The 24,639-nt window shown below is 68.5% G+C and overlaps 2 protein-coding genes across 3 annotated transcripts in view; one reads left to right on the forward strand and one right to left on the reverse strand.

Moving 5' to 3' along the window:
• Window positions 1-8,679, forward strand: part of HADHA (hydroxyacyl-CoA dehydrogenase trifunctional multienzyme complex subunit alpha) — a 31,479-nt gene extending 22,800 nt beyond the window's left edge. For both annotated transcript variants that reach the window (XM_075915737.2, XM_075915738.2), the window contains exons 15-20: window positions 893-1,033; window positions 1,662-1,730; window positions 1,954-2,149; window positions 3,750-3,864; window positions 4,304-4,449; window positions 8,264-8,679. In XM_075915737.2, coding sequence (XP_075771852.2) covers window positions 893-1,033; window positions 1,662-1,730; window positions 1,954-2,149; window positions 3,750-3,864; window positions 4,304-4,449; window positions 8,264-8,409 — 813 coding nt within the window. In that variant the 3' untranslated portion in view covers window positions 8,410-8,679. The remainder of the gene's footprint in view (window positions 1-892; window positions 1,034-1,661; window positions 1,731-1,953; window positions 2,150-3,749; window positions 3,865-4,303; window positions 4,450-8,263) is intronic.
• A 1,280-nt stretch (window positions 8,680-9,959) lies between these two features.
• The window catches only part of GAREM2 (GRB2 associated regulator of MAPK1 subtype 2), an 89,993-nt gene continuing 75,313 nt past the window's right edge, over window positions 9,960-24,639 (reverse strand). The window contains exons 4-6 of the mRNA XM_089776941.1: window positions 22,457-23,449; window positions 12,550-12,713; window positions 9,960-11,950 (exon numbers count right to left, since the gene is read on the reverse strand). Of these exons, the coding sequence (XP_089633067.1) occupies window positions 11,035-11,950; window positions 12,550-12,713; window positions 22,457-23,449 (2,073 nt within the window). The 3' untranslated portion in view covers window positions 9,960-11,034. The remainder of the gene's footprint in view (window positions 11,951-12,549; window positions 12,714-22,456; window positions 23,450-24,639) is intronic.

Genomic DNA, 24,639 nt, shown 5'->3' on the forward strand with positions numbered 1-24,639 from the left:
CTGAAGGGAGGCTGGGGGATTCAGGGGTGCAATGGGGGGAAACGCCAGTGGTGGCGGGATGGGGGGGACGGGGAGCCTGGCTGGGGAAGGATGCGACACGACAGGCTTGTACCGAAGGACACGAAAGACGCCCCCACCCCCTGTGGGGCAGGGAGCCCGGGCTCAGCCACCGCGCTGCCCCTTTGCAGTACCCTACCCCCCCTTTGCCTCTGGCTGATGGAGGTGGCGGGGGCGACTGACCAGTGCTAAGCGCTCCCTTGCTGGCTAGTCGACTAGTCCCTCACCCCCAGGGCTGAGTGGGGTCTGGGAGCCAGCCCCGGGCAGCGGTTAACCCTTCCCCGGGAGAGCGGTGCTCCCTGGGCCACCGATGAACCGCTTCCCTGTTCACATGCCTGCTTCCCGCCGGGCCGGCCAGGAGGGCCCCTTCCAGACGTACCCGCGGCAGGGCTGGGCCACTGGCCTCAACTTTGCAAAGACGCATCTCTGTTCTGGCTCCACCGCCGGTTAGAGCGTTACAGCCGCCCTTGGGGCGCCGGACAGAGCCAGCCCGGCTCCCAGGCCCGCTAAGAGCCTCCCCAAAGCACGGCTCAGCCCGGGGCTCCCCGTCGTCACGCCTGACGCGTCCTCCGCAGCCAGGGCTACTGGGCCCCGACGTTCCTGCCCTGCGTCTGTCCCGCCTTCCTCCACGGGGGCTCCCTGCGTCCTTGGAAAGGAGGCGAGTCACCCGTTCCCGTCCCGGGCGGGCCTGGGAACCTCTGAGCACGGGCGCCTCCAGCTGCAGGGAAGGGGGGAAGCTAGCCTTGAAGAGTGGCTGAGCCCCGCCCCGCCCCGCCCCTCGCTTGGGGAAGGGCGCCCTGAGACCCGCTGACCCTCCCGCCGCCTCTCCCGCCAGGTGATCGGCATGCACTACTTCTCTCCCGTGGACAAGATGCAGCTGCTGGAGATCATCACCACGGAGCACACGGCCCCGGACACCGCAGCCTCTGCCGTAGCCGTCGGCCTCAAGCAGGGCAAGGTCATCATTGTCGTCAAGGTAGCGCGCTCTGGGGGCCGCGGCCGGGGGCGTAGGCGGCAGGAGGCCCCCCTGCAGCAGCCAGGCGGAGCACTAGAGAGCTGGGCCCTTCGGCGGGTCCCGGGCGGCTGCTGCCGACAAGGACCCTGCGCAGGTGGAAGCCTGGCAGCCGCGGCGGGGCCCTGTCCAGCGTCTCGGGCGCCCACGCAGGGCAGGCAGGGGAAGAGCAGCAGGGCGGGAGCTGGCCAGTGGGGAGGCCAGATGCCGTGTTGGGGTTTTCTAGCCGCCGCCGGTGCCCTGGAGCCGGGACATGCTGCCGCTCCTGGGAGCAGAGTCCCAGGCTGAGTCCTGGGGCGATCGAGGGGGTGGGCTCTGAGCCGGGCTCCCGGCCATGCAGGGAACGCGCTGACCGGGCCATTGGTCCGTGCATGGCGTGGGGGCGGGCGCACCGCCAGGAGAAACGTTCAGCCGGCCGCAGGCGCCCTGGGCTCCGGAGAACAGCGCCCCTCCCCTGCGGGAGGGCTGATCTGCCCCGCCTGCGGCCCTTCCCGGGCACTACCCACGCGCAGGCCTGCTGCTCCAGGGGCTCTGCAGTCACTGGGCGCCTGCGTGGACGCTGACCCTAACGCTGCCCCTCTCGCTCTGCCAGGACGGACCAGGCTTCTACACCACCAGGTGTCTGGGGCCCATGCTGGCCGAGGTGGTGCGAGTGCTCCAGGTGCGTACGTGGCCTTGTGCTGCTCCCCCCGAAGTCCGGCCCTGCCCCTGAGGGGCGTGTGGCGACGGCCCCCAGGTCCCCGCTCTAGAGCAGCGTCCCCCATCCATGCACTCGCTGTGCTACCCTGGCTGCTGGAGCCCCCGCGGACCCCCTCCCGGCCATCCCCAGCTCTGAGCCCCGGCGGGCCAGGGAGCTCACGGCCCCTCCCTCCCTGCCCCCACAGGAAGGCACCGACCCCAAGAAGGTGGACGCCCTTTCCACGGGGTTCGGCTTCCCCGTGGGCGCCGCCACGCTGATGGACGAGGTGGGCGTGGACGTGGCGGCGCACGTGGCAGAGGATCTCGGCAAGGCCTTCGGCCCACGCTTTGGGGGCGGGAACGTGGAGCTCCTGAAGTGCATGGTGGAGAAGGGCTTTCTAGGTGAGTGGCCCCAGTCCCGGCAGCTGCCTCCCGCCTGGGCGTGGGCCCGCAAAGCCGCTTCCGCTCGGCGGGCCTGCCGGGACCAGGTACTGGTGGCAGGGCCGCCAGCGGGGACCGGCCAGGGCCAGGCGGCCGCGGCGGAAGCCTCTGCTGTTCCTCAGGGCTGTGCCCCAGGCAGGGCGCCAGCGGGGACCAGCCAGGGCCAGGCGGCCGCGGGGGGAGCCTCTGCTGTTCCTCAGGGCTGTGCCCCAGGCAGGGCCGCCTGTGGGGACCGGCCAGGGCCAGGCGGCCGCGGGGGGAGCCTCTGCTGTTCCTCAGGGCTGTGCCCCAGGCAGGGCCGCCTGTGGGGACCGGCCAGGGCCAGGCGGCCGCGGGGGGAGCCTCTGCTGTTCCTCAGGACTGTGCCCCAGGCAGGGCCGCCTGTGGGGACCAGCCAGGGCCAGGCGGCCGCGGGGGGAGCCTCTGCTGTTCCTCAGGGCTGTGCCCCAGGCAGGGCGCCAGCGGGGACCAGCCAGGGCCAGGCGGCCGCGGGGGGAGCCTCTGCTGTTCCTCAGGGCTGTGCCCCAGGCAGGGCCGCCTGTGGGGACCGGCCAGGGCCAGGCGGCCGCGGGGGGAGCCTCTGCTGTTCCTCAGGACTGTGCCCCAGGCAGGGCCGCCAGCGGGGACCGGCCAGGGCCAGGCGGCCGCGGGGGGAGCCTCTGCTGTTCCTCAGGGCTGTGCCCCAGGCAGGGCGCCAGCGGGGACGTCCCAGGGCCAGGCGGCCGCGGGGGGGGGCTCTGCTGTTCCTCAGGGCTGTGCCCCAGGCAGGGCCGCCTGTGGGGACCGGCCAGGGCCAGGCGGCCGCGGGGGGAGCCTCTGCTGTTCCTCAGGGCTGTGCCCCAGGCAGGGCCGCCTGTGGGGACCGGCCAGGGCCAGGCGGCCGCGGGGGGAGCCTCTGCTGTTCCTCAGGACTGTGCCCCAGGCAGGGCCGCCTGTGGGGACCAGCCAGGGCCAGGCGGCCGCGGGGGGAGCCTCTGCTGTTCCTCAGGGCTGTGCCCCAGGCAGGGCGCCAGCGGGGACGTCCCAGGGCCAGGCGGCCGCGGGGGGGGGCTCTGCTGTTCCTCAGGGCTGTGCCCCAGGCAGGGCCGCCTGTGGGGACCGGCCAGGGCCAGGCGGCCGCGGGGGGAGCCTCTGCTGTTCCTCAGGGCTGTGCCCCAGGCAGGGCCGCCTGTGGGGACCGGCCAGGGCCAGGCGGCCGCGGGGGGAGCCTCTGCTGTTCCTCAGGGCTGTGCCCCAGGCAGGGCGCCAGCGGGGACCGGCCAGGGCCAGGCGGCCGCGGGGGGAGCCTCTGCTGTTCCTCAGGGCTGTGCCCCAGGCAGGGCCGCCTGTGGGGACCTGGAGTCCGTGGCTGCGTGGTAGCTGTGGCTTGCACTCAGCTCGCGGGTCGCTCGGGTCTCGGTGGCGGGACGCCGGCACTGGCCCCTCCTCGCCACAGGGCGCCTGCCCGCTCCCGTCTCTGAGGGCCGAGACCCAGCGGCTCCTCCCTGCGGCAGCCTACGTGGGCCAGGCGTCCGGTGGGCTCCCTGCAGCTCGGCCAGGGCCTGACCTCCCTTCCCGGCAGGCCGCAAGGCGGGGAAGGGTTTCTACGTCTACCAGCAAGGCGTGAAGAACAGGAGCGTGAACACCAGCATGGACGAGATCTTGGCGCAGTTCAAGGTGCCCTCCAGGCCGGAGGTGTAAGTAGCCCGTGTGGAACCCCAAGGGGCTGGCTCAGAGCCCTCGGCACCCCCAGGGCTGGGCCGGACCGGACCGCCAAGGGAAATGCTGGTGGCACAGGATGCAGGGGTCTCCCTGTGGAACGCCCAGTGCCGTGGGGGCTGGCTTACTGGCGCTGCTCCCCGGCGGCCTGGTGCTAGCGGGGCCCACACAGTCCCCTTCCTCTAGGCTCAGCCACACGCCCAGATGAGGTCCCTGCCGCGGGCCTGGCAGCCTGGTGCCCTGCAGGCTGATGAGCAGAGCGCCTCCCTGGTGGTGCACAGATCAGAATTCAGAGGGAGCAGTACCTGGCAGAGCTGCTCACCGTGGGGCAGGGCCGGGACTCGCTGCCTCTGGGCAGGAAGCGGGCGCTAATGCCACTCCCCGCCCACCTGCCCGAGTGACGCCCCTGCCTTGCAGCTGCACGGAGGAGGATATCCAGCTGCGCCTGGTGACCCGCTTTGTGAACGAGGCGGTGATGTGCCTGCAGGAGGGGATCCTGAGCAGCCCGGTGGAGGGAGACATGGGGGCTGTGTTCGGCCTGGGCTTCCCGCCCTGCCTGGGAGGTGAGTGGCGCCACCGGACACGGGCTGGGACCACCTGGGCTTCGCTGCACCAGGAGAGCTGCGGCCTCGTGCCGGCCCATGGCTCCATCCGCACTGCCAGTGGGGTGCTCCAAGCGCTGCCCACCCCGAGGGCAGCTGGGCTGGCGGGGGTTGGATTGGTGCGGCTGTACCCGCAGGAGCGCGTCTGCTCGGATGGCTGCTGTGGGCCGGGGGTAGCTGGGCTGGCGGGGGTTGGATTGGTGCGGCTGTACCCGCAGGAGCGCGTCTGCTCGGATGGCTGCTGTGGGCCGGGGGTAGCTGGGCTGGCGGGGGTTGGATTGGTGCGGCTCTACCCGCAGGAGCGCGTCTGCTCGGATGGCTGCTGTGGGCCGGGGGTAGCTGGGCTGGCGGGGGTTGGATTGGTGCGGCTGTACCCGCAGGAGCGCGTCTGCTCGGATGGCTGGTGTGGGCCGGGGGTAGCTGGGCTGGCGGGGGTTGGATTGGTGCGGCTGTACCCGCAGGAGCGCGTCTGCTCGGATGGCTGCTGTGGGCAGGGGGTAGCTGGGCTGGCGGGGGTTGGATTGGTGCGGCTGTACCCGCAGGAGCGCGTCTGTTCGGATGGCTGCTGTGGGCCGGCGGCAGCTGGGCTGGCGGGGGTTGGATTGGTGCGGCTGTACCCGCAGGAGCGCGTCTGCTCGGATGGCTGCTGTGGGCCGGCGGCAGCTGGGCTGGCGGGGGTTGGATTGGTGCGGCTGTACCCGCAGGAGCGCGTCTGCTCGGATGGCTGGGTCGGGGGTACCTGGGCTGGCGGGGGTTGGATTGGTGTGGCTGTACCCGCAGGAGCGCGTCTGCTCGGATGGCTGGGTCGGGGGTAGCTGGGCTGGCGGGGGTTGGATTGGTGCGGCTGTACCCGCAGGAGCGCGTCTGCTCGGATGGCTGGGTCGGGGGTAGCTGGGCTGGCGGGGGTTGGATTGGTGCGGCTGTACCCGCAGGAGCGCGTCTGCTCGGATGGCTGCTGTGGGCTGGGGGTAGCTGGGCTGGAGGGGGTTGGATTGGTGCGGCTCTACCGGCAGGAGCGCGTCTGCTCGGATGGCTGGGTCGGGGGTACCTGGGCTGGCGGGGGTTGGATTGGTGCGGCTGTACCCACAGGAGCGCGTCTGCTCGGATGGCTGCTGTGGGTCGGGGGTAGCTGGGCTGGCGGGGGTTGGATTGGTGCGGCTGTACCCGCAGGAGTGCGTCTGCTCGGATGGCTGCTGTGGGCCGGGGGTATCTGGGCTGGAGGGGGTTGGATTGGTGCGGCTGTACCCGCAGGAGCGCGTCTGCTCGGATGGCTGCTGTGGGTCGGGGGTAGCTGGGCTGGCGGGGGTTGGATTGGTGCGGCTGTACCCGCAGGAGCGCGTCTGCTCGGATGGCTGCTGTGGGTCGGGGGTAGCTGGGCTGGCGGGGGTTGGATTGGTGCGGCTGTACCCGCAGGAGTGCGTCTGCTCGGATGGCTGCTGTGGGCCGGGGGTAGCTGGGCTGGAGGGGGTTGGATTGGTGCGGCTGTACCCGCAGGAGCGCGTCTGCTCGGATGGCTGGGTCGGGGGTACCTGGGCTGGCGGGGGTTGGATTGGTGCGGCTGTACCCGCAGGAGCGCGTCTGCTCGGATGGCTGCTGTGGGTCGGGGGTAGCTGGGCTGGCGGGGGTTGGATTGGTGCGGCTGTACCCGCAGGAGCGCGTCTGCTTGGATGGCTGCTGTGGGCCGGGGGTAGCTGGGCTGGCGGGGGTTGGATTGGTGCGGCTCTACCCGCAGGAGCGCGTCTGCTCGGATGGCTGGTGTGGGCTGGGGGTAGCTGGGCTGGCGGGGGTTGGATTGGTGCGGCTGTACCCGCAGGAGCGCGTCTGCTCGGATGGCTGCTGTGGGCCGGGGGCAGCTGGGCTGGAGGGGGTTGGATTGGTGCGGCTGTACCCGCAGGAGCGCGTCTGCTCGGATGGCTGGGTCGGGGGTAGCTGGGCTGGCGGGGGTTGGATTGGTGCGGCTGTACCCGCAGGACCGCATCTGCTCGGATGGCTGCTGTGGGCCGGGGTTAGCTGGGCTGGCGGGGGTTGGATTGGTGCGGCTGTACCCGCAGGAGCGCGTCTGCTCGGATGGTTGCTGTGGGCCGGGGGTAGCTGGGCTGGCGGGGGTTGGATTGGTGGGGCTCTACCCGCAGGAGCGCGTCTGCTCGGATGGCTGGGTCGGGGGTAGCTGGGCTGGCGGGGGTTGGATTGGTGCGGCTGTACCCGCAGGAGCGCGTCTGCTCGGATGGCTGCTGTGGGTCGGGGGTAGCTGGGCTGGCGGGGGTTGGATTGGTGCGGCTGTACCCGCAGGAGCGCGTCTGCTCGGATGGCTGGGTCGGGGGTAGCTGGGCTGGCGGGGGTTGGATTGGTGCGGCTGTACCCGCAGGAGCGCATCTGCTCGGATGGCTGCTGTGGGCCGGGGGTAGCTGGGCTGGCGGGGGATGGATTGGTGCGGCTGTACCCGCAGGAGCGCGTCTGCTCGGATGGCTGGGTCGGGGGTAGCTGGGCTGGCGGGGGTTGGATTGGTGCGGCTGTACCCGCAGGAGCGCGTCTGCTCGGATGGCTGGGTCGGGGGTAGCTGGGCTGGCGGGGGTTGGATTGGTGCGGCTGTACCCGCAGGAGCGCGTCTGCTCGGATGGCTGCTGTGGGCCGGGGGTAGCTGGGCTGGCGGGGGTTGGATTGGTGCGGCTGTACCCGCAGGAGCGCTTCTGCTCGGATGGCTGGGTCGGGGGTAGCTGGGCTGGCGGGGGTTGGATTGGTGCGGCTGTACCCACAGGAGCGCGTCTGCTCGGATGGCTGGGTCGGGGGTAGCTGGGCTGGCGGGGGTTGGATTGGTGCGGCTGTACCCGCAGGAGCACGTCTGCTCGGATGGCTGCTGTGGGTCGGGGGTAGCTGGGCTGGCGGGGGTTGGATTGGTGCGGCTGTACCCGCAGGAGCGCGTCTGCTCGGATGGCTGGGTCGGGGGTAGCTGGGCTGGCGGGGGTTGGATTGGTGCGGCTGTACCCGCAGAAGCGGGTCTGCTCGGATGGCTGCTGTGGGCCGGGGGTAGCTGGGCTGGCGGGGGTTGGATTGGTGCGGCTGTACCCGCAGGAGCGCGTCTGCTCGGATGGCTGCTGTGGGCCGGGGGTAGCTGGGCTGGCGGGGGTTGGATTGGTGCGGCTGTACCCGTAGGAGCGCGTCTGCTCGGATGGCTGGGTCGGAGGTAGCTGGGCTGGCGGGGGTTGGATTGGTGCGGCTGTACCCGTAGGAGCGCGTCTGCTCGGATGGCTGGGTCGGAGGTAGCTGGGCTGGCGGGGGTTGGATTGGTGCGGCTGTACCCGCAGAAGCGGGTCTGCTCGGATGGCTGGGTCGGAGGTAGCTGGGGTGGCGGGGGTTGGATTGGTGCGGCTGTACCCGTAGGAGCGCGTCTGCTCGGATGGCTGGGTCGGGGGGTATCCGGGCGGGGTTGGCTAGCACCTGTTGGCCCCAGTGTGCAGCAGTTTGCTGTGAGGAGGCCTCCCTGGCTTGAACCTGAAGGTTCAAAGGCCTAAGAGCAATGGTGGCAGGGGATAGGGCGTCCGTTTCTGCTGGAGGGACTGGCAGCCCCCGGGGGACCCAACGCCACTGGGGCTCAGGCAGCTGGCCAGGGCAGGACTCAGGGGCCTGCCTTCCCCTGCAGCTGCCTGGGCCACCTCCCTAACCCCTAGGCAGTTCTGCTGTGCTCTGCTCCGTGGGCAGCGTGGCAGGGCCTGGCTGGGCGACTGCCTGGGCACAGCTGCTGCCCGCCTGCCCTGACTTGGCGCATGCTTCGTGGCAGGTCCCTTCCGGTACGCAGACTCGGTTGGAGCCAGGCAGGTGGTGGACAAGCTGAGGAAGTACGAGGCCGTCTACGGAAACCAGTTCACGCCGTGCCAGCTGCTGGTGGATCACGCCAACGACCCCAGCAAGAAATTCCACCTCTGAAGCTGCGCCCGGCCTCCGGGCAGAGCCTGCTCAGCCGCCCGGCCCGGCCCGTCTCAGAGCAGGGGGCACTGGACTGTCTGGGGCTTGTAGCCCTTCGAGTGCCTTAGCAGCTGCTGCACGTCGCCCCGGCCGCCGGGACGTGGCCCCTTGCCTGGGCAGCTGGCAGCCTTAGCCCCGCGCGGGCCCTCCTGTGCCTCCGTCCAGCAGGCGTTCGCGCCGGGCCAGCTCCCCGGCTCCTGGCCATGTTGAATAAACCCCTCTTGTTCCTGGCCTCTGCCTGCTTCCTGGGCCTCCCCAGGCCCCCGCGGGGCAGGCTGCAGGCGCTGCGCAGGGCTGGGGGGCTCGGGCGGGGCAGCCCCTGCCCTGAGGAGAGCCGAGCGCGGCCCCAAGGGCTGGAGATCAGAGCGCAGGCCAGGCCGAGCGCCAGGCTGCTGCCCCCGCGGCCGGGAGCCCAGCCCAGCTGTTCCCATGGCCCTCGGCAGCCCCAGGAACCGGTTCCTGCTCCCTCCGCCCGCCTGTGCCCAGCTGGGTTTGGCTCCGCTCCAGCTTCCCTGCCCTGCCCAGTGCCCCCCTGGGGTAGCCTGGCCCGTGGCTGCAGGCTCCCCTCCCCCGGCTGCCTGTGTTCCTGCCCAGCCCAGCCAGCAGCCCTGCCGTGTGGCGCAGCGGCTCTGGGCGAGGCCCCGGAGCCCTCTCCCCCCAGGCCGTTCATCGGGGGGGGGCAGCACCGGCTGCAATGGGCCTGGGCCCCTGGGCCACTGCTCCCAGCCCTGCTGCTCTTTGCCCTGGGCCTGAGTGGGGGCTGGGGCTCCTTTCGGCCCCTCCCCACACCTGCTGGGTAGCTCGGGCCTGCCTGGTGGGCGCGTGGCTCAGGTGGAGGAGAGGAGCAGGGCCTGGGGCGTCTCTTGCAGGCCTGGTCCCCTCCCTGCGCTCAGTGCTGCTCTGCCTGATGCCAAACCTGGAGCCAGACCCGCCCCCCCCCCCCCCGGCCTCCTGCGAAACCTCCCTCCCCTGCAGGGGCTGTCCATGGGGAGCGTGTGGCCCTGCCGGGCTGCCTGGCCTGTGTGTTACTAGCCAGCCTGGCTACTCACGGGCCTCTCGGCCTGGAGCCCTGCCCTGGGCGCAGCCTGGGCCTGTTCCCTGGGTGCTCGGCCCGGGCAGACGCCTGGCAGCTGGGCAGCAGGCTGGTCCTGCCTAGGGCACCTGCCGCGTGACTCCTCCCAGGGCCAGCGAATGGCTCCCAGCAGGGCCGGGGCCCTGGTGTCGGTGTCCAGCCAGCGGGGGCGGGTGGGACCAGCAGCCTGTGGGGACGGGGAGAGCGAGGGGCCGGCTGGAGTGTTCCTGGGCCTTGCCTTCTGCAGCTGGGTGCTCAGCCCCCGCCTGTGCTGGGGGGGGCAGGGGGCTGCAGGCTGCTGGCTTGGGGCCTGTGGGATGAGACGCAGGCATCTGGCCCCAGCCTCTGCTGTGCCCGACTGGCCTGGCACGAGGGACCCACCAGGGACCCACCCCCCCAGCTGCCTCCTGCCCTGCCATGAGCCGCTCGCAGCACGGAGCCTCCTTCACCTTTATTGGCTGCTCCTCAGGGTCATGTTAACAGCCAAGCCCCCCCTTCCCCTCCGCGCGCTGAGCAGGGTTTGCTGAGCCAAGGGCCCCTCTCCCCCGGGCGCTGCGAGCGGGGGTCCCTTGACCCAAGGGCAGGCGTGGGCCCTGCTGGAGCCCAGCTCCCCGGTGCCTTGGCTGGTGCCCCCAGGGTGGCAGACGGAGGATGGGGACAGAGCTGCGGGTGCGGCGGGTCCCTGCTCCGTGGGACACACTGCACCCCATGGCCCTGGCTCCCAGCACGGCCGGTCCCTGCCCCGGGGGGGGGCACCGTGCCCCATGGCCCCTGCAGCCGGGGGCTCCTCGGCAGGGCCGGGCTGCACTCCATTGACGGGGGCCCCGCCCCGCTTGGGCACTGAGCCTGGTGCACACCCGCACGCGCCAACCCAGCCTCCTGGGGCAGCCCCAGCCGAGCACTCGGCCCCCCCCGGCGCACGGGTGACACTGCGGGGCGGACTTGGGGAGCAGGGCCAGTGGCAGTGCCCCAGGAGGCGGGTGTGACCCGTGGCAAAGGGAGGGCCGGCCAGAGTGTGGAACACGGGGGGTGGAGCCAGCGGGTGGGGGACCAGGCCCTGCAGCGGCCAGCCCTGCGCTGGGTGACCCACAGCCAGGGCTCTCCCGTGGGCACGTGGCCCAGGCTTCGGGAGGCGGCAGTAACAGCCGCGTGCTGGTGCCCTGTGGTACAAGCCACCTGTCCCTGGCAGGGCTGTGGGCCCAGCCCCACATCCTGCAGCACTGGCTGGGCCCCCAGCCACAGCCCGACCCCACGCCCACAGGCCAGGCCCGTCAGCTGGGCCACACGACCATGGATCTGGGCGCACCCGCTGGGTCCAACATCCACGGGCTGGATGCACCGGCCAGGCCCATCAGCTGAGCCCCACATCCACGGGCCACGCACACCAGCCGGGCTCATCATCCGTGGGTCGGCGCACCCGCTGGGCCCCCGCCCATGGGCCAGACCCATGGTCCATAGATCAGGGCGCAGCAGCCGGGCCCCAGGGCCACGGCCGCCCAGCCGCCCACGTCCTGCTAGATCTTGGGCCGCCAGCCCTTGATGAACTGCATGATCTTCTTGACCTGCAGCTTGGAGAGGCGGAAGTCCTCGGCCAGGATCTCCTCGGGCAGCTGCACGAAGATGCTGCCGTCGATGCGCTCGCGGGCGAAGACGCTCACCACGTCCTCGGAGAGGCCGATGAAGCGCAGGCAGCGGGACACCTCCTCCACGGAGAGCACGGCCAGGTCGGCGGGCGGCTGCCAGGCCGAGCCGCTGCCGTTCAGCCGGGGCGCGCCGGGCACGTGGCTGGCGCTCTCGCCCGGGCTGCAGCGCGGGGCCGAGGCCGGCGGCACCTCGATGACGCCCTGCGTGAGGTAGACGTGGGTGACGCCGCCCTGGGCCCCGCGCCTGATGGTGGGCGAGAGTGGGGCTGTGCTGTGGGGCTCCGGCTCCAGGCTCTTGGGGGGGCGCGGCGGCAGGGCAGGGCAGGCCCCAGCCTGGCCCTCCTGGCTGTGGCCCCACTCTGGCTCGGGGCAGGCGCCCTCAAAGAGGTCCAGGGGCTCGGGCGCTGTGGGGGGCTTCTGCCACTCCAGGGCCTCCAGCCACTCGGCGGAGGAGGGGCTGGGCGAGTAGGCGGGGTTGGCGAAGGGGTTCAGGGCCCCGAAGGGGGCGAAGCGTTTTGGGGGAGCGGGGCCCTTGAGGCGGGGGCAGCTGTGGTAGTTCTGGATGGCGGCGTCGCCCCCCAGCAGGGGCGTGGAGCGCCCGCTGGCCACGCCGGGGCCCGCCTCGGCGTAGGCCCAGGGCTCCGCCCAGGAGGCCTGGCTGGGCTGCGCGCTGGGCGGCAGGCGGGCGGCCGCGTCCCCGGCCTTGCAGTCCCCCCAGGTGCAGGGGTAGCAGTAGAGGGAGTAGGAGTCCGGGGAGGGCGAGCAGCTCCCGCTCCGCGGCCCCGACCTGCGGGGGAGAGAAACGCTCAGGCCAGCCCCCCGCCGCCGGCTCCGCCGCCACAGCCTGGCTCGGGCGCCTAGAGGCCTGGCCTGCTGCCTCCCGCCCCTGCGCCGTGCGGCACTGCCAGCCCGGGGGGCGGGGCCGCATGGACGGACTGCGGGGGGCGGGGCCGCATGGACGGACTGCGGGGGGCGGGGCCGCATGGATGGACTGCGGGGGGCGGGGCCGCATGGATGGACTGCGGGGGGCGGGGTGCATGGACGGACTGCGGGGGGCGGGGCGCGCCACCTTGGCTGCGTGCCCGAAACTCGGGGGTCGCTGAGGCTGCGGGGCCCAGGATAACCTGGGGGGGGGGGAGCGCGGCATCTCCCAGGCAGGGATGTCCCGAGCCTGCCTGTCATTGGCTTACCCGGCATGGGCGGGGCCTCCCTGGGCAGGGCGGGGCTATGGAAGGTAGCGCCTCCCCCGCCATCCATGTCATTTCATGCTCCTGTGTTCCCTGGGGCCTTCCTCTGCCCCTGCCCCCACCACCCTCCCGGGGCCAGGGAGGCCAGTGGGGGGGGGCGTTGCAGGGGGCGACCCCCCTCGGGGCGCGGCTCACTCACGCGTCGTGCAGCCCGGCTGAGTAGTACGACAGGCTGGGGCTGGGCGAATGCGCCACCTGGAGCGTCGGGAAGCGCAGAGGGACGGGGGGGCTGGCGGCGGAGGGGGGCCGGCTCCCCCGGGGCGGGACGGGGGGAGCGTTCAGCAGGCGGCATTCCTCCTTCACCTGGAAAACACGGGCCGGGGGCTAGACAGGGCCTGGCCCGGCCTGGACTGCCCTGCCTGAGCCCCCACTCGGCCCCCACCCCAAGGGACCCCCGCAGCAGTGACCCCCCCCAGCCCCAAGTGACCCCCCTGCAGCAGCGACCACCCCCCCCAGCCCCAAGGGACCCCTGCAGCAGCGACCACCCCCCAGCGCCCGAGTGACCCCTGTGTGACATAGTGGGGGGGAACTTGCTGGTTTCTATGGGTCTGTGGTAACCCCACTGGCTGCCGCCGGTCCCACAGCCCAGAAGGACAGGGATGGGTCATTATGCAAAGGGATCTCTCAACCGGTCCGACCAGCTACCCCCCATGGAGAGGGACAAAGGGAGGGGGATGCTGCCCTGGCTGGGGGCAGGGCTGGAGGAGAGTGAGTTAGTTTCTGTCTGGGAGGATGGAGGAAGCAGCCTCAGCAACAGGCTGGGGGGGTTAGAAGCCGAGACCCCCCCCATCTCAAGGGGGGCTGAGGCATCCTAGGCCTGCCCTGTAGCCTGGTGACATCTGTCCTGTGCTGTATCCTGGAGAAGCAATAAACCACCTCTATTCTACCGGCTGGTGGAGTCTGTTTGTGCCATTTCGGGGTGCAGGAGACAGGGGACCCCCAAAGCGCCGTCACACTGGTGTCAGAAGTGGGATGCACTGCACCCCGTGAATGGAGCTTCCAGCGGCGAGCGACAAGGCGCCGTAGAAGCAAGAGCCCAGTAGCCAGGCGTGCTGGAGACAGAGCGAAGCGGTTCCGGGGAATCGTGGGGCGCTGCAGCACTAGACTGGTGAGTCTGCACAGAGGGGCCCAGCGGGCAGATGGCCTACGCCCGACTCTTGAAGGCAGAGCTGGTGGGGCTGTGCAGAGAGAGGGGCTTGCCTGTGCAGAAAGCAACCAAGGCCCAGCTGATTGCCCAGCTGGAAGAGAATGACCAGCCACAGGACCAGGATCTTGTCCCCAGGGGAAGCAGCCAGACCCCCCCTGAGAGTGTGTCAGGCTCAGAGAGGGAGAGGAGCGCTGGAACCCACCGGAGAGATGAGACAGCGTCTCCCGGGAGGCCTGCAAGCCGTAGCCCATCTAGGGCAGGGGACAGCCCAGCAGAGCTGCGGCGGCTGGAGATCCAGCTGCAGATCAAGGAATTGGAAGTAGAGGATTGAGAGAGGGACCGCCAGGACCGAGAGAGGGACCACCAGGACCGAGAGAAGGAGCGCCAGGACCGAGAGAGGCAGCGACAGCATGAGTTGGCCATGGCAGAGCGGAGAACCGGCGGGGCACCGGTTGCTCCAAGTGCGGATGGGCCCCAGGGTCCCGGGGCTGCCAGACGCTTGGAGAGGCTCGTGGTGGCCCAATTGAAGGACATGGGCGACATAGACGGGTTCCTCAGCTCCTTTGAGAGGGCCTGTGGACTGCAACGGGTCCCCCCAGCTGACTGGCTGCAGGAGCTCATCCCTGCACTGAACCAGGAGGCGGCCGGAGTGCTCAGTCAGCTGGAGGACCTACAGCCAGGGGATTACAACCGAGTCAAGGAGGCCCTGCTGCACAAGTTCGGGCTGACCCCCGAGATGTACAGGAAGAGGTTCCGAGGGGTGCAGAAGGAGCCATGGGAGACCTATGTGGATCTGGCCTCCCGCCTGTCGCAATATGGCCGCAAGTGGGTGTCTGGAGTCGGAGCCCAGGCCGCAGAGGAGCTGCTCAAGCTGTTCATGATGGAGCAGTTCTATGAAGCGTGCCCACCCAAACTGAGGCTGTGGCTCAAGGACCGGAGACCAGAGACCCCCCAGGAGGCCGGCAGATGAGTTCACGGAGAGCCGGTCCGGGTGTGAACGGGAGTCCCGGAGAGAGAGGGAACCGCGCAGAGACCGGACCTCGGCTGAGCGACGGAGGGAGTCAACTACGAGGCGAGCCCAGGGAACAGGTCATCTGTGCCCCAGAGAACCAGCCAGGGCCTGGACAGAGACAGCCCAAAGCCTAACTTGCCAGCGCTGTGGGCAAAAAGGCCACAAGAGGGCTCAGTGCACCAGGTCCCAGGACCGGGGACTTTCAAGGGTCAACTGGCTGGGGCGGGAGGAAGGGCAGGCTGCCCCAGAGGCAGGGGCTGGCAGGCAAACCTCAGCTCAGAGTGGGGGGAAGGATGCTCAGTGCACCTCCCCTGGGAGGTCTGACCCTCGGGAGGCGGATTTCTCCGTGTACCGGGTGGGGGCAGGACGGCCCCTGCGGAGCGAGTGCCTCGTACCCCTGGAGGTGGATGGTAGGAAGGTGACGGGCTTCTGGGACACGGGGGCGGAGGTGACGCTGGCCCGATCTGACATAGTGGCCCCAGAGCGGATACTACCCCACACCCAGCTGACCCTGAAGGGCATAGACGGGTCCCCGTTTAAGGTGCCTGTAGCCTGGGTGCATCTGAAATGGGGGGCCAAGGAAGGTCTCAAGGAAGTGGGGGTGCACCCGCACTTGCCCACCGAGGTGCTGATGGGGAATGACCTAGAGGAGTGGCCCCATGAATCCCAACTTGCTCTAGTCACCACCCGGAGCCAGAGCCAACGAGGGGCTGGCAACCTGGATCCAGGGAAGGACTCCTGGCAGAGTCCTCAGGGTCCCATCCCAGTGGACACGGGGTCCAGCCAGGCTGGGACTCCGGACCTAGGCAAAGGTGGGGAACAGGGCCCGATCCCTGCCTCAGCGGCTGAATTCCAGGCTGAGGTGCAGGCAGACCCCTCCTTGCAGAGGCTGAAGGACCAGGCTGGCCTCCGTGCAGCTCAGCCCTGGGGAGAGGTGGCCAGGAGAGATTCCTGCGGGAGCGTGGACTCCTGTTCCGTGAATGGCTTCCCCCCAGGAAGGTGAGGGCATGGGGGGTCTAGCGGCAGCTGGTCGTCCCCCGAAAGTATCGCCTCAAGCTGCTGTATTTGGCCCACGATGTCCCCGTTGGGGGCCACCGGGGGATCCGGAGCACCCGGCTGAGGCTGCTCCAGCACTTCTATTGGCCGGGAATCTTTACAGCCGTGCAGCGGTACTGCCGGTCCTGCGACTCCTGCCAGAGGGGCGGGAAGGCCCAAGACAGTAGGAAAGCGGCTTGGGGGCCCCTACCCCATATAGAGGAGCCTCTGGGTTTGCTGAGAGAGATATGGGAGGGGAAGACCTCCCTGGATGGAGCATCGGGGGTGGAAGCTGCCCTGGCTGTCCAGAGGAGGCTCGCTAGGCTCATGGCCCCGGCCCAAGAGACCCCGGCCAGAGATCAAGGCCAGCGGAAGGGTGGGTGTGACCCCCAAGGACAGGCCGGTGCCAGTCGCCCTGGAGCGGGGCGGCGAGTGGACAGAAGGAAGCCAGCTCATGTGGGGCCTCGCCACGGCCGGCCTGAGTCAAGGGGAGCACCTATGTCCCCAGGGCGGGTTCCCACGCAGAGGACCCGAACTTCCCTAGGTCACGAGCGGAGTGACCCTGCTCAGTTCGCTCTCGGAGGGGGGAGAACTGTGACGTGGTGGGGGGGGGGAACTTGCTGGTTTCTATGGGTCTGTGGTAACCCCACTGGCTGCCGCCGGTCCCACAGCTCAGAAGGACAGGGATGGGTCATTATGCAAAGGGATCTCTCAACCGGTCTGACCAGCTACCCCCCATGGAGAGGGACAAAGGGAGGGGGATGCTGCCCTGGCTGGGGGGCAGGGCTGGAGGAGAGTGAGTTAGTTTCTGTCTGGGAGCATGGAGGAAGCAGCCTCAGCAACAGGCTGGGGGGGTTAGAAGCCAAGACCCCCCCCATATCAAGGGGGGCTGAGGCATCCTAGGCCTGCCCTGTAGCCTGGTGACATCTGTGCTGTGCTGTATCCTGGAGAAGCAATAAACCACCTCTATTCTACTGGCTGGGGGAGTCTGTTCGTGCCATTACAGGGGTGCAGGAGACGGGGGACCCCAACGCGCCGTCACACCCTGCAGCAGCAACCACCCCCCCACCTCCAAGGGACCCCCTGCAGCAGCGACCCCCCCGCCCCAAGTGACCCCTGCAGCAGTGGCGACCCCCCCCCGCCCCAAGGGACCCCTGCAGCAGTGACCACCCCCTCCCACCCCTGAGGGACCTGCTGCAGCAGTGGCGACCGCCCCCCCCACCTCCAAGGGACCCCCTGCAGCAGCGACCCCCCCAGCCCCGAGGGACCCCTGCAGCAGCGACCACCCCCCTGACCTTGAGTGACCCCCCCCACTGACCCCCCTCCACAGTGACCTCCTGCCCTTCCCCGAGTGACCCCCCCTCGCACCAACCTTCCCCCCCAGCCCTGAGTGACACCCCCCTGCAGCAGTGACCTTCCCTCTGGCCCTGAGTGACACCCCCTGCACAGCAACCTCCCCGTTCCGGGCCCAAGGACGGTGTCCCGCAGAGAGCCAGCCCCAGGCTCCCGTCTCCGCCCACAGCTCCTCCCCCAGTCGCTCCTGAGAATGGGGGGCCCTGCTGCCCGGGGGCTCCTCCACCGGAGGGGCACGGTCTACTATTGCTGCCAGGCGGGATCCCTCAGTGGAAGGTCCCAGGTTCCAGCCAGGAGGGGTTTTAAGGGGTCATCCCTCTGGCCCTCAGTGACACCCCCCCACAGCCTGTCAGAGGCTGGAGAGGGATGGCAGGAGACAAATCGCTTGATCATTGTCTTCGGTCCACCCTCTCTGGGGCACCTGGTGCTGGCCACTGTCAGCAGACAGGATACTGGGCTAGATGGACCTTTGGTCTGACCCAGTACGGCCGTTCTTATGTTCTTATGTTCTTATCCCTGGGCCCTAGAGGCCTGCCAGGTTCTCACCCCAGGCTGGGCCCGGGAGCCCCGTGTGCTCAGAGCCGGGCAGCCTCAGGCCCTGCCCCAGAGAGGCCACGTCTGCTCGCTGGCCCTGGGAAACATGGCTGCTCTCCCAGCCCGGCTGCACATTTGGGAACTGGCTGCTACGCCGATCCCCCCGTCCTCCGGCCACAGCTCGTACGCCTGGCTGGGGGCTGCCACCCCCGCGAGGAATCGCCCTGCCAGAGCCCACGGGCCACGGAGAGGGACCAGGCCCAGCGGGGCCGTGACGTAGAGACAGGGCCGGCCCGGAACACCCAGCCGAGCCCCTGGTACCGGTGCTGCTGTTGTGCTGAAAAGAAGCACCCGGGATCTTTTTCAGGGGATTAAGGCAACACGCCACATTTATTGAACATCCATAGATCAATCCACACTTATCATAGCTGCATATGACACATCACACTCAAGCACTCACGCACACGCACTCACACACTCAAGCACTCACTCACACACATGCACTCACACACGCACACGCACTCACACGCACTCAAGCACTCACTCACACTCAAGCACTCACACGCACACGCACTCACACACTCAAGCACTCTCACACACATGCACTCACGCACACGCACTCACACACACACACACTCAAGCACTCACACACACGCACTCACACACACGCACTCAAGCACTCACTCACACACACACACATGCACACACTCAAGCACTCACACACTCACACACACACACACACACACTCCGTCTTGTGGTTACCAAAAGTTGCTCCCCCTAACGGCACTGGCCAGGTGAGTTAGATGGGGGAGGGGTGGAGCCGGGCTTCTGCCGATCCGGATCGATGCTCCCATGTTGACAAGACGAAAACCCAGGGTCCCTCTGCAAGACGCCTCCTATTTATCCCTCTCATGCAGCCAATTAGTCATCACCTCGCCTTTCCTAATGCTGCTCCAGAGAGAGTTCTTCCAAGGGCAGCACTTGCTGCTGGACTCCCAAGGCATCTGTCTGTCCAGTCTTCTTAATGAGCCCAATTTACAGGTATTGTCTTGGGTCTGGGGCCCAGCCCCTCTCCACCCTTGCGACTGCTGCTGTAGGGGCTCCCCTTTCATTCTCCATTCACACCTCGTTCATTTCAACAGGGCAACCAAGGGAAGGGGGGAGCTCAAAAGACAGTTTTTCTTACACGCTCTATATGTCTTAATACAAAGTTCTAGGAGAAATGTTCCAGAGATTCTATACGATAAAGGATAGATTTGTGAAAACCTTGGTCAAACAAAAATCAGTGTTCATTGGAATGTTTAAATCAACTTTCAGCCTGTAAGGCCAGCTGAATGCACCTGGGTGTTGCAGGCAATTGGAAGTGTAAGGCCAGTGTAACCCCATCCCTGACTGTAAGGGGCAGTACACTGCCAATATTTCCCCCTCTGACAATTATGCTATTGTTAGCAGGGAGTTTCTGGGATCAATACTGGAGGCATTTCTTTCAACTCCCTGTGCAGCAATGGATCTGATGTAACCACATTACACATACTGGTTGGTCACTCACTTGGGCTTCCATCTTATTGCAAAATATTGTTTCTTAAAAGTGTTGTTGGATAAAGAGACTATTTGTTGAATTACAACCACAAGCTCAAATTGCTTCTCAGTATATCGCCGTTAATTAGTTATATAAAGTGTGACCCACTCAAGAATTGTTCTTGAAGGGTCAAAAGGGGGACAATGTGGAGAAATCGCTGTGATATTAGACTTTGTATTAAGATCTTGTCCTTTTCGATATATCTTTGTTAAGATTCTTATAGAATCTCTGGAACATTTCTCCTAGAACTTTGTATTAAGATATATAGATCTTGTAAGGAAAAATGTCTTTTGAGCTCCCCCCTTTCCTTGGTTGCCCTGTTGAAATGAACGAGGTGTGAATGGAGAATGAAAGGGGAGCACCTCCAGCAGCAGTCGCAAGGGTGGAGAAGGTCTGGGCGCCAGACCCAAGACAATACCTGTAAATTGGGCTCATTAAGAAGACTGGACAGACAGACGCCTTGGGAGTCCAGCAGCAAGTGCTGCCCTTGGAAGAACTCTCTCTGGAGCAGCATTAGGAAAGGCGAGGTGATGACTAATTGGCTGCATGAGAGGGATAAATAGGAGGCGTCTTGCAGAGGGACCCTGGGTTTTCGTCTTGTCAACATGGGAGCATCGATCCGGATCGGCAGAAGCCCGGCTCCACCCCTCCCCCATCTAACTCACCTGGCCAGTGCCGTTAGGGGGAGCAACTTTTGCTAACAACAAGACGGAGTGTGTGTGTGTGTGTGTGTGTGTGTGTGTGAGTGTGTGTGTGTGTGTGTGTGTGTGTGTGAGTGTGTGTGAGTGCGTGTGAGTGTGTGAGTGTGTGTGTGAGTGTGTGTGTGTGTGTGTGAGTGCGTGTGTGAGTGCGTGTGTGTGTGTGAGTGTGTGTGTGTGTGTGAGTGCGTGTGTGTGAGTGCGTGTGAGTGCGTGTGTGTGAGTGCGTGTGTGTGAGTGCGTGTGTGTGTGTGTGTGTGAGTGCTTGAGTGTGATGTGTCATATGCAGCTATGATAAATATTGATTGATCTATGGATGTTCAATAAATGTGGCGTGTTGCCTTAACCCCCTGAAAAAGATCCCGGGTGCTCCTTTTAAGCACAACAGGGGCACAGGGAGCACTGGGGTGTGTGAGGGGAGGTGGGGGATGGGTTATAACCTCTCCCCTGTGTAAGGGGGGCTGGGGGGCACAGGGAGCACTGGGGTGTCTGAGGGGAGGTGGGGGGATGGGTTATAACCTCTCCCCTGTGTAAGAGGGGCTGGGGGGCACAGGGAGCACTGGGGTGTCTGAGGGGAGGGGGATGGGTTCTAACCTCTCCCCTGTATGAGGGGGGCTGGGGGCACAGGGAGCACTGGGGTGTGTGAGGGGAGGTGGGGGATGGGTTATAACCTCTCCCCTGTGTAAGGGGGGGTTGGGGGGGCACAGGGAGCACTGGGGTGTGTGAGGGGAGGTGGGGGATGGGTTATAACCTCTCCCCTGTGTAAGGGGGGCTGGGGGGTACAGGGAGCACTGGGGTGTGTGAGGGGAGGGGGGATGGGTTAGAACCTCTCCCCTGTGTAAGGGGGGCTGGGGGGTACAGGGAGCACTGGGGTGTCTGGGGGAGGTGGGGGATGGGTTATAACCTCTCCCCTGTGTGAGGGGGGCTGGGGGGGCACAGGGAGCACTGGGGTGTCTGAGGGGATGTGGGGGATGGGTTATAACCTCTCCCCTGTGTGAGGGGGGCTGGGGGGCACAGGGAACACTGGGGTGTGTGAGGGGAGGTGGGGGATGGGTTAGAACCTCCCCCCTGTGTGAGGGGGGCTGGGGGGGCACAGGGAGCACTGGGGTGTCTATGGGGAGATGGGGGATGGGTTAGAACCTCCCCCCTGTGTGAGGGGGGCTGGGGGGCACAGGGAGCACTGGGGTGTCTATGGGGAGATGGGGGATGGGTTAGAACCTCCCCCCTGTGTAAGGGGGGCTGGGGGGTACAGGGAGCACTGGGGTGTCTGAGGGAGGTGGGGGATGGGTTAGAACCTCTCCCCTGTGTGAGGGGGGCTGTGGGGCACAGGGAGCACTGGGGTGTCAGAGGGGAGGTGGGGGATGGGTTAGAACCTCTCCCCTGTGTGAGGGGGCTGGGGGGCACAGGGAGCACTGGGGTGTCTGAGGGGAGGTGGGGGAGGGGTTAGAACCTCTCCCCTGTGTGAGGGGGGCTGGGGGGGCACAGGGAGCACTGGGGTGTGTGAGGGGAGGTGGGGGATGGGTTATAACCTCTCCCCTGTGTAAGGGGGGCTGGGGGGCACAGGGAGCACTGGGGTGTGTGAGGGGAGGTGGGGGATGGGTTATAACCTCTCCCCTGTGTAAGGGGGGCTGGGGGGCACAGGGAGCACTGGGGTGTCTGAGGGAGGTGGGGGGTGGGTTATAACCTCTCCCCTGTGTAAGGGGGGCTGGGGGGGGCACAGGGAGCACTGGGGTGTCTGAGGGGAGGTGGGGGAGGGGTTATAACCTCTCCCCTGTGTAAGGGGGGCTGGGGGGCACAGGGAGCACTGGGGTGGGAGGGGAGGTGGGGGATGGGTTATAACCTCTCCCCTGTGTAAGGGGGCCTGGGGGGGGCACAGGGAGCACTGGGGTGTCTGAGGGGAGGTGGGGGATGGGTTAGAACCTCTCCCCTGTGTAAGGGGGGCTGGGGGGCACAGGGAGCACTGGGGTGTCTGAGGGGAGGTGGGGGATGGGTTATAACCTCTCCCCTGTGTGAGGGAGGCTGGGGGGCACAGGGAGCACTGGGGTGTCTGAGGGGAGGTGGGGGAGGGGTTATAACCTCTCCCCTGTGTGAGGGGGGCTGGGGGGCACAGGGAGCACTGGGGTGTGTGAGGGGAGGTGGGGGATGGGTTATAACCTCTCCCCTGTGTAAGGGGGGCTGGGGGGCACAGGGAGCACTGGGGTGTGTGAGGGGAGGTGGGGGATGGGTTATAACCTCTCCCCTGTGTGAGGGGGGCTGGGGGGCACAGGGAGCACTGGGGTGTCTGAGGGGAGGTGGGGGATGGGTTAGAACCTCTCCCCTGTGTAAGGGGGGCTGGGGGGGCACAGGGAGCACTGGGGTGTCTGAGGGGAGGTGGGGGAGGGGTTATAACCTCTCCCCTGTGTAAGGGGGGCTGGGGGGGCACAGGGAGCACTGGGGTGTCTGAGGGGAGGTGGGGGAGGGGTTATAACCTCTCCCCTGTGTAAGGGGGGCTGGGGGGCACAGGGAGCACTGGGGTGTGTGAGGGGATTTCCTGGGAGACCCGGGCTGGCGCTATGCGTGGCTGGGTCGGTGCTGGAGCGGGACCCCAGTCGGGCTGGACGCTGCCCTGGCTCTGAGCAGTTCCGTGGGGACCCAGGCTCCGGGCCGAGCGCGTCACCTGCCTGCTCTGGCCGCCGCGGGGTCGCTTACCGCTTCCGACTTGGGCGGGACGGGCGGCGGCGTGTCGCCGTGGGGGGAGTCCAGCGGGGAGGCGGCGCGCAAGTGGATGAGGTCGCGCTGCCCTTTGCTGGGCTCCGAGCTCTCCGGGTTGGCCCAGAGCTCCTCGTAGGGGATCTCCAGCGGCTCCTGCGCCCGGAGCTCGGCCCAGTCGGGCGTCACGTACTCCCGCTCGGCCTCGGGGAGCGGCGGCGGCCGGGGCGTCTCGGGGCCGGCGCCCCCGCTGGAGATGCAGAGCGAGAGGCGCTGGAGGGCCGGGGCCGGGTCCTCGCGGGCGCAGCCCTGCAGGCAGAGGCGCAGGCGCCGGGGGCTGGCGCACTCCTCGGCCAGGTCGGGCCTGGCCTCCCGCACGGCCCTGGAGTACTCGTCGGGGTCGAAGTGCTGCCGGCAGAGGGCGGCGCTGTCCCGCACCAGCCGCTCCAGCTGGGGGTCGCCCCACAGCAGCCCCTGGGGCAGGGCGAAGCGGGGCATGTCGCTCAGCAGCAGGAAGTGGACGGGCACCGGGCCCTCGGGGCGCAGGAGGCAGCCCAGCACCACGGTCTTGGAGACGATGGCCAGCAGCTTGTAGCAGTGGCCCTCGCGGACGGCGTGCCGGTCGTAGGGGTTGTGGGCGGGCCGGCTGGGCACGGCCACGGTGACGGGCAGCCGCAGCCGCTCCACGATGGTGCGGACGGTGTGCTCGCCCTCGCGCAGCGCCAGCTCCAGCGGGCTGCGGGTGCTGAAGCGCCCCCGGCACTGCAGGGGCAGGCTGAGGCTCTCGCTGGTGCGCTGGTTCATGCAGATCAGGCAGGGCACCTTGCCCCTGGCCGGCTTGCCCAGCCTGCGCAGGACGGTGGGCAGACGCCACTTCTCCCTGCCCGCCTTGGCCCGCAGGATCTCGGCCTGGCCCATCAGCGTCAGCTCGTCCCCCGCCTGCAGCGTGAAGCTGTAGACCTCGGCGTCCTCGCTGAACTCGCCCGACACCACCTGCGGGCGGGCACCGGCTCAGCGGGGCGCTGGCAAGCACAGGGAGTGGGCCCGGGGGGTGGCGGGTACTGGGGCCACAGGGGCCCGGGGGGTGGCGGGTACTGGGGCCACAGGGGACCGGGGGGTGACGGGTACTGGGGGCACAGGGGACCGGGGGGTGACGGGTACTGGGGGCACAGGGGACCGGGGGGTGGCGGGTACTGGGGGCACAGGGGACCGGGGGGTGGCGGGTACTGGGGGCACAGGGGCGTGGGGAGTGACGGGTACTGGGGGCACAGGGGACCGGGGGGTGAGGGGCCCAGAGGATGGAGGGTACTGGGGGCACAGGGGACCGGGGGGTGACGGGTACTGGGGGCACAGGGGCCCGGGGGGGGCGGGTACTGGGGGCACAGGGGACCGGGGGGTGGCGGGTACTGGGGGCACAGGGGACCGGGGGGTGGCGGGTACTGGGGGCACAGGGGCCCGGGGGGGGGGGGGTGACGGGTACTGGGGGCACAGGGGCCCGGGGGGGGCGGGTACTGGGGGCACAGGGGACCGGGGGGTGACGGGTACTGGGGGCACAGGGGACCGGGGGGTGGCGGGTACTGGGGCCACAGGGGCCCGGGGGTGGCGGGTACTGGGGCCACAGGGGCCCGGGGGGGGCGGGTACTGGGGGCACAGGGGACCGGGGGGGGCGGGTACTGGGGGCACAGGGGACCGGGGGGTGGCGGGTACTGGGGCCACAGGGGACCGGGGGGGGCGGGTACTGGGGGCACAGGGGACCGGGGGGGGCGGGTACTGGGGGCACAGGGGACCGGGGGGTGGCGGGTACTGGGGCCACAGGGGACCGGGGGGTGGCGGGTACTGGGGCCACAGGGGCCCGGGGGGGGCGGGTACTGGGGGCACAGGGGACCGGGGGGTGACGGGTACTGGGGGCACAGGGGCCCGGGGGGGGCGGGTACTGGGGGCACAGGGGCCCGGGGGGTGACGGGTACTGGGGCCACAGGGGACCGGGGGTGGCGGGTACTGGGGGCACAGGGGACCGGGGGGGGCGGGTACTGGGGCCACAGGGGCCCGGGGGGTGGCGGGTACTGGGGGCACAGGGGCCCGGGGGGGGCGGGGCCTGGGGGTGGCAGGGGACCGGGGGGGCGGGTACTGGGGCCACAGGGGCCCGGGGGGTGGCGGGTACTGGGGGCACAGGGGACCGGGGG

The sequence above is a fragment of the Pelodiscus sinensis genome, chromosome 3, assembly GCF_052426305.1.
Source record: "Pelodiscus sinensis isolate ZL-2025 chromosome 3, ASM5242630v1, whole genome shotgun sequence".
Lineage (NCBI taxonomy): Eukaryota > Metazoa > Chordata > Testudines > Trionychidae > Pelodiscus > Pelodiscus sinensis.